The sequence below is a fragment of the Nymphalis io genome, chromosome 6 (assembly GCF_905147045.1).
Source record: "Nymphalis io chromosome 6, ilAglIoxx1.1, whole genome shotgun sequence".
In the NCBI taxonomy this organism is placed as follows: domain Eukaryota; kingdom Metazoa; phylum Arthropoda; class Insecta; order Lepidoptera; family Nymphalidae; genus Nymphalis; species Nymphalis io.
In genome coordinates this window covers 7,893,880-7,902,510 of record NC_065893.1, presented here as the reverse complement: position 1 = coordinate 7,902,510, position 8,631 = coordinate 7,893,880, and the positions used below count along the sequence as shown (strand labels likewise).

The following is an 8,631-nucleotide window of genomic DNA, read 5'->3' as shown; positions in this document are numbered from 1 at the left end:
AAGGCGGCTAGTGCAGAACGTTTTTCCCGTCTGTACTGGCCGTCGTCGCGTTTGGACTCTACTACCACTTACCATCAGGTGGAGTAGAGTCATTTGTCCTCCCGTAAAATATATAATGTATGTATCCTTTTCTGTATTCTCTTATTAATAAGACTTATCTATAAGGGAATATTCTTAACAATACTTTGTGGCACTGTAATTTATATTTCTTTAATTATTTTCAAATCTAATTACTTACTTCGATATAACCGGCAAGAGAATATGTATAACACTGACTTGTAAATGCTTTCCTACAGTCAGCGGACCCTAAGAAGTGTCCGTAAAGAAATTTAGGTAGATCAGTTAATACATTTCAAATTTGTTTTATCATATTTAACTGAAATCCGAATTTGTTACGTGGATGGCAATGAAATAAAAACGTTTAATGTCGACCACCGGTCAGCGAAGATTTTTTTAATATACGGTTGAACAGTTCCATTCATTTCAACCTTTAGTTTCGTCTTTGGTGAAACCTTTTAAGAAGAAAATTCAATTCTATTAAAACTTCTTTTCCAAATAATTGGCCTATAAAAACCTCCAACCAACAGACTTCTATAATGGAATTTATTTAACGAGTAAAGTAAATATGGGTTGTATTAAAAAATAAACTGATTACTGGACTTAACATCTTGCATTTTTTTAATTGTCTCATTCAACATATTCAAAATTAGATCAAGTCCTGATAATTATCAGTCACTATTTCCAGATCCAATATGATCTTAAGATTTAAATACTTTATTTAAGTGCAGATGAACACGAAATAGTAAAAGGAAAATAATAAAATAATACTAATTTGAACAAAGTAAACCTACTTATTACACGTGTTTTATATATAGTTAAGAAATTAACACAGATACGTTTTTGCCCGTTTTTGAAAGCCATTGGTCCTGCGCCCGAACCCTTTCTGATCGTGCCGGATTGCTGAGCCCTTCGGACGAAGAGAGTTAGGGAATAGAGTGTGCATCTGTGTTTACGCACACTCTTGTGCAATATTATATGTTCTACGCAGTTGGCTAATCTCTCTTGGGATTGGTCGCCTAGGCCGAAATCAGTCAACATCATCATCAAGGCTTAATAAAAAAACCAAGAAAAATAAAATGTGATATTTTTTTTACATCATCCGTCCTCATCCAATTCCTCCGTCCTCTTGAATTATTAATGGTCGCTAAAGAAAGTTTCACAAAAAGGTAACAAGTATAACTTCTCAATGAATTCAGAATAAGTATTAAAAAACTTTATAGGTTTTAAACTTACTTCTTTAATTTAATTTGTAATGAAATAAATATTTCAAGAAATATTTCCTGTGGTAAAAGTCTAAAGAGGATAAAGTAGTACTTAAAAAAAAGGAAAAAATTAGATAATTATATTATATTGATTGTATACATCCATAAACGCAATAAACAAAATAATTATTTTCCATAATGTTGACTACAATACTACATATATTATAGTTGTTTAGTTCACATACCTGTTGTGTCAGATTTAGTAAAGACGTCATGATACGGTCATCTGGTCACGCAGAAATAACGAATTCAATCTAAATCTATGTTTATACAGGTCAGGAAACATGCACGCTTTTCATTTGTATGTGTGGAACTTCTCGTACACTCCAGGGGACCAGAAAGAGTACTCTAATTGACTCAACCGGTTCATTCTCTTGAGGATATATTTCTATAAAATTCGATGTTCATGAAACCTTCAGCTGGACATAAAATATATAAGGACAAAATAAATATAATTTGTACCAAAATACGCAAAAGGTATTAAATAATATAACGCGTCTATGTATGCTTCAGCAATATCAACTGATTATCAAAAATACATTTTAGTTTTCATGCGTGCGATTGGTGTTAAAATATTAACGTAGGTACTTTGCGATTGAGACGAAATTTGCGAGAATTCAGAAAAAAATTAGGTCGGTTATTAGGGTCATTAAATACTAGTGTCTACCCGCGGCTTTGCCCACGTATGAAGGATCGACAGGTGTTGGAACCCTTTTCTGTACAGGAGGTGTTAGATCCTTTTTGGTATCACCGGTGAAAGCGCTACAAAAAAGTAAATAAAAAAAAATTCACTTTCACAATATATATATATATACGATAATATTTTGACTCATCGTACTAGAATTGGTTCTAATTAAAATGATGATATCGTGCAATGAGATAAGATAATTGAATAAGATAGAGGGCAAATATAAAAGCGAAATATTTTTGGCTCATTTATAGAACGTGTAATGTTGATTGATATTCATCGTGATATTTTTATTACTTAAATTTAAAACAATGGGAAAACAAATTATACTATATTTTTTATTGGCTGGATTGTCACTTAGTCGTAAGTGCTTTTTTAATATTTATAATTATGAGTAAAGTAATAATTTACCAAAATAGTTGTTAAATTAATAGTCTTAATTAAAACCTACTCTTAAAATCGATTTATTATTTTCGTAATTGTCATATGCAAAATCGAACACATGCTACATGTGAATTATGTGATGCGTGTGATGTGACTGCCATCAACAATTGCTTGATAAGACCGTGCTAGTCGTGGGTTCAAACGCCAGGTCGGGCTGATAAAAATTATTGGTTGGTCAAATATTCTCCGAGCTGCTAGCTCGTTCTCGGACTCGGACTCGTTCCGATCCTGTCTGATTGCCATATCTTCAGATTATGAGAATGAGGAAATAGAGAGTGTTAAATGCAGTGCAGTAAATAAAACGACGAACGAAACGATTAAAATAATTAATATTTTGTGCTTATTGGTGCTTTACTAACAAATATTTTTGATGCCGTTTTAGTATTTTAACGCTAAAATTACTCCCACAGTATTTTTTCTAATATATTCCATTTTGTAATTTGGGTCATATCTTGAGGTATTATACTTCCGCGGTTATATGTAATCACTATATGTGAAAACACACATAGTATAAATCGCATTTGATTTATATCATTTTACATAATTTGTTTTATAGTATCTAGCTGTCCTGTTAAGTTTATCCATATAATTATTATGATATTGTATCGCTACAACAAGGTACATGGTACATTTTAAAATACCGTCTCTATGAGACATGTGATATCACTGGCCGTAACGTAGCGAGCCTATTACACAATAAAATATTTGATCACGCATTCAATTGCGCGTGTGTAATCGGAAGCTAACTTTGTTCAATAAGTATTATTTAAAAAAAACGCCACCTTACAATATTATTTAGCTTACATTCATTAAGAAAATCATGATGTGTTACAGAAAACTATTAACTGTAAGGGATTAAGGTAACAAAATAAGTACATTTTATCTGATTAATTTATAACATTCGGTTTGTCATTGCTTATTTGTTGACTTCCTGACAGGATATAAATATATTTAATTGTATTTGATTGACATTAATTTATAATTGAAATGGTGGAAAAGAGAAAATACTGAATTTTGGTAGAATCTATATATAATCCGAACTTGTATCTTACATTTAATATAATCCTGTAAACCGTAACTTCTAATTGAGAAGTTATTTCAATGAGATCGATCTCGAAGTCAAAATTATGTTTTGAGGTCCCGAATGTTCAATTCTGCGTTCTCAAAAGGAAATTTGAGTGAATTTGTAGACTTCTTTCTTATCGACTCGCATATCTTAAAAACGTATAATAAATACAATAAAAATTATATTTCCATATAATTAGTGTATAAGTACGCCCGTACTATAAACTTAAATGATTTAATGAACATTCATACATATTTAAGCTGTGCATAGATCTAGTGGCTTGATGTAAGGCTGCAGACCCGGAGGTCCTGGGTTCAATTCCCAGGTCGGGCCAATAAAAAGTTATTGGGTTTTTCTATCAGAAAATTCTCAGTAGCAACCCGGAGTCTGGAAGTTGGAAGTGTTTTCACTCCCTTGCCTCGGAAAGCACGTAAAACCGTTAGTCCTGCGCCTCAACTCTTTCCGGTCGCGTCAGATTGCCGTCCCATCGGATTACTATACTATAATAGATCCTGCGTAGTTGGTTAATCTCTCTTGAGATTGGCCGCCGGGGCCGAAATCGGTCTGGAGGACATTATTGACGTTATAATAATTATAATTATCAGGTGCAGATGTAGTGCAAGGTGAACGAAGCAATAGAATATTGGAAGGAAATGTAGCAGCAGAAGGCGAATTTCCATATGCGGTAAATAATGCTATATTTATTATGAATAAATTATATCAATGATTTATAGATAACTTTACCTTATTTGATAATATGCATGTGTATTCAAAAACATAAAAACAATATAAAATAAATTATATACAAAAATACATTATACACTGAAAAAGAAATGCAAAATTAAATCTGTGTACTGTTTAATATTTTGTTTTTGTGTAATATAGGTGTCCATACAAATGTTAGGAGCACCCCAGTTGACAAACACAAGAGGACATAAGTGTAGTGGTGCACTTATTTCATTACAACATGTCGTAACAACAGCTGTCTGTCTCTATGACTTCGTGCAAAAGTAAGTTTGTAATAATTAATCAAATACAAAATACTCTGAATCATTAAGCCAAAAGACAAATTTTATCAACTCACATATCATTCATTTAATATTTTTTTGAGTAAAATATAAAATAATTCTATTAAAATGGTTCCACTCACAACATTTTATAACTATGTTCCACTACATAGAATTTATAGAAACATGTCTAAAATATTTGCAATTATTTTTTTATGCAAAATTTTTTGTTCGTCATTAATATTTAAAGAATAAAATTATTTAATGAAAGCAAAGGATATATCCGCTAACAATTGCATTAATTTTTCACCGTACTATATATACATTAAAAATGCCACCCACCAACTGCCAATTGTGTTTATTGTATAAAATATTAAGACGATACTAATTATAAGACTTGTGCACGCATTTGATATATAAAAGGAGTGTTAATTTGTTACAGCGTTCCTGTTCCTATAAACCCTACACAATACCGAGTATTTGCAGGTGCTACTGTCCTGACGAACGACACGACAGATCGAGTAAGGGGAATTGTAGACTATGTAGTTCACCCGCGATACACGGGACCTCCAGCATTTGTCAATAATATTGCTGTCCTTACAGTAAGTATAATAAAAATCATACTTTAGCATAGTAACTAGCTTACTGTTTTAGGTGGGTATTTTAACCCTGGAATATGAGGCCTTTTTCCCAAAGGTGCAAATATGAAGTCACATTTACAAGTTATTGGGTTTTTGTGTTTTCACTCCCGCGTTATCACGTAAAACCTTTACGCTTGAACTATTTTCGGTAGTGTCGGATTAGTCTCTCTTGATAATGACTGCCATGGCTGAAATCATTCAACTTTAAAACTGTAATCATGCGTGGAAAATTAAAGAGCACGCTTAACACGCATTGTAATAAAACAATTTATATAAACATATTCGTAATTGTGATAGTGATGTTTGCCTTTAATCGAAAAAGGGAGCCTTGGCACAGTTAGTGTTTTACTTTAGTTATTTAGTATTCAATCAATCATTCAACCTGCGCTAATCATAAACTACAACTTCTTTACTGGTGGTAGGGCTTTGTGCAAGCTCGTCTGGGTACCACCCACTTATCATATATTCTACCGCAACAGACTTGCAAACAGCAGTACTTGGTATTGTTGTATTCCTGTTTGAAGGGTGAGTGAGCCAGTGTAATTACAGGCACAAGGGACATAAAATCTTAGTTCCCAAGGTTGGTGGCGCATTGGCTATGTAAGCGATGGTTGATATTTCTTACAATGCTAATGTCTAAGGGCGTTTGGTGACCACTTACCATCAAGTGGCCCATATGCTCGTCCGCCTTCCTATTCTATAAAAAAAGCTGCAAAGTAAGTTCACAAACTAATTATTATCCGTTCTAAGCCCGTTTTTTTTTTTGACCCAAAAGTTACTCATAGGATTTTAACGAATTCTCTGTTAATGAAAAATTATGACTAAAATTTTTGTAAGGTCGACTTTTATCTTGTAAACTAATTTATCGTAAATAGGCGTGATTATCGATAATGAGTGATAAAATTAAACACAAAAATGTTATAATTTTTTTAGTACGTATCTGTACTGATAATACTATGATGACATGTTTGATGTATATTTAGTAATCTAACGCTGATAAAAATGTTAACATAACACCTATTATATAGGAAATTGATATCGTAGAACCTTATTACAGAAAAACAGTCGCTGATGTTTAATAGTTAATTTTTCATGTTTCTTAAACTATTTAAAATTATATATAATTATGTATATAATATATAAATAATATAAAAAAATTAATAACTTAAATTTTAAATAAAATGCGAAGAATTTTGATATAATCAACGCACACACGTCACATAACTCTATTTTTAAGACATTTCTCAACATTATATATTAACAGACTAATACGAAATAATACTGTAAGTGCAGTGGGTTGCTTTGGTCGTTTTTCTATCTTCAGTCAATTATGATGCTTCTGTAAAACGTCTTCATATTCTTTGCTTAAAAAAGGACATCAAAATTCAGTGGTTTTTGCCCGAGCTTGAACTCAGATTCAACAGATAAGAATTTAAAATTCACGTCTTCTAAACACTTGGCCATCACTGATCCTTAGTACTTACTTTTTTTCGCTTTCTCGCTTAGTAATATCTAAATTGTCAAGTCATTTTCGTTTTTTTTTCTAGTTAGCGTCACCTTTTGCTAAAACGGTGGTAAGACCAATATCGTTACCATCTTCAAATTTCGCCCCTGCTGACTTCACACTATGCACTGTAACTGGATGGGGCGCATATAATAGATCAACGCCGGTTAGTTTTATTATTGTTATTTTATATCAAAATAAAACAATGATATCATTTTAATTGAAATAGTTTTGATATAGACCTCACTCTGCTTGTTAATTATATACAAGATTCTATTTATTTCAGTATCTATCTAGCGTAAGACAGAGATACGCAACTAAATACGTGTACAATCAAGATGTATGTACTGGGATCTTCAACACTATTGAGCACAGCCCAAACATTTTGCCTAGTATGATTTGCGCTGCGTCTTATGACCTCTTGTCTTCTAATTGCTTCGTAAGTATCTATGACTCTTTTATATATTGAACTCGTATCATAAAATTTATCTCAGAAGGAATATATATTTTTATATTAAATTTATATATAAAATATTGTTGGCGATATGCTTCAAATGTTAAATTGGAGCGAGCGCAACTAAATGTGTATAATTGCATGATGAGTTAGCCTATAATTGCGATGTTTAGTAAATGTTTATTATTTTAAATTGTTAATAATAATTATATCTGCCATAAAAAACAATACGATGAAATGAAATAAATAGATCTAATTCCTAAGAATATACACTTCATTTCATTTGATTCGCTACTCGTTTCTTTTCAATACAATGTTGCCTCGATATCTTACATTTATATTTTCATTCTGGCTTGCAATCATAGAAGGGTAAATTTACTCAATTTGTATTTATATGATATAGCTGGTTGACCCCTCAATCATCATGAGATATACGAGGTCAGAATTACAAGAAATTTTAGATATCATAATATATAATATGGTGTCCATGTGTTTGTGTTATTGTATGTCTATGCTATTTGTTAGAAAAATCAAGATTTCAACGTTATATTCAAATTGTTGGTATATACAATTTATATTTTTACGCTCATAAAATAAAATTATAAACTTCATTACTTAGTTACATAACCTAGAAATATAAAATATATATTTTTAATAATATTATAAAGAAATAAAAAACGAAAAAGTAAACAAATATAAAATACTAAACATATTAAGTATAATGTTGTGTTGCAAAAGAAACTACTAACACAACCGATTCAATTTTATACGATGAACTGAAATTGAAAGCAATTTCAATCATCTGAACAGACTATTCATAAAATTGACGCAATATTATTTTCTTATTTTTGTATTCTCATATTATGTTATTCACAGGGAGACGATGGCAATTCCTTAGTGTGCAATGGCGTATTTACTGGAGTGCTGTCTGTAGGGCACCAATGCGAGCTATCAAGTTTTCCCGAAATTTACACTAGAATATCTAACTATACTACATGGATACGAGGCATATCGGGAGCGGGAACAACTTGTAGCCATAGTATTTTCACTATGATTACAGTGTTTTCAATTATTCAGATTTATTTAAGTATGTAAGTTAAGCGGTTAAAGTTTCTGACGAAAAGTAAACAAGAGCAAGCATCCGAAGCGTATGTATAGTAATGTAAAATATAAAATATTTCTTAGTGAAATTAAATTTATTTGTGAAGTAAATAGTTGAAATGTAATAAGAGACAATTTATAAATTTTGTGTTATTTATTGTTTATAATGAATTATTAAATACAAATATTTGTTATTTAAATATGACTGGTACGATTTGATATAAGTATTTATTTTTGTATGTACAATTTTTGTATATTTAAATTTTTAAACATTTTGCTAGACTTGACTAATCTTGTCAATATATTGTTAATTTTATACTATATAAATATATAGTTAGGAAAAATATTTTATGTTTTTTTTTATTTACATACAATTATTAAATATTTACATAAATCAAAATTGC

At 30.9% G+C, this 8,631-nt stretch overlaps 1 protein-coding gene across 1 annotated transcript; it reads left to right on the top strand.

Moving 5' to 3' along the window:
- The first annotated feature begins 2,285 nt into the window (after positions 1–2,285).
- LOC126769004 (transmembrane protease serine 9-like) lies at positions 2,286–8,332 on the top strand. Its single transcript, XM_050487536.1, has 7 exons — positions 2,286–2,373; positions 4,126–4,205; positions 4,406–4,530; positions 4,970–5,129; positions 6,716–6,838; positions 6,959–7,111; positions 8,003–8,332. The coding sequence occupies exons 1-7, from the start codon at positions 2,322–2,324 to the stop codon at positions 8,219–8,221; spliced, it is 912 nt and encodes a 303-aa protein (XP_050343493.1). The 5' UTR covers positions 2,286–2,321; the 3' UTR covers positions 8,222–8,332.
- Positions 8,333–8,631: the final 299 nt, after the last annotated feature.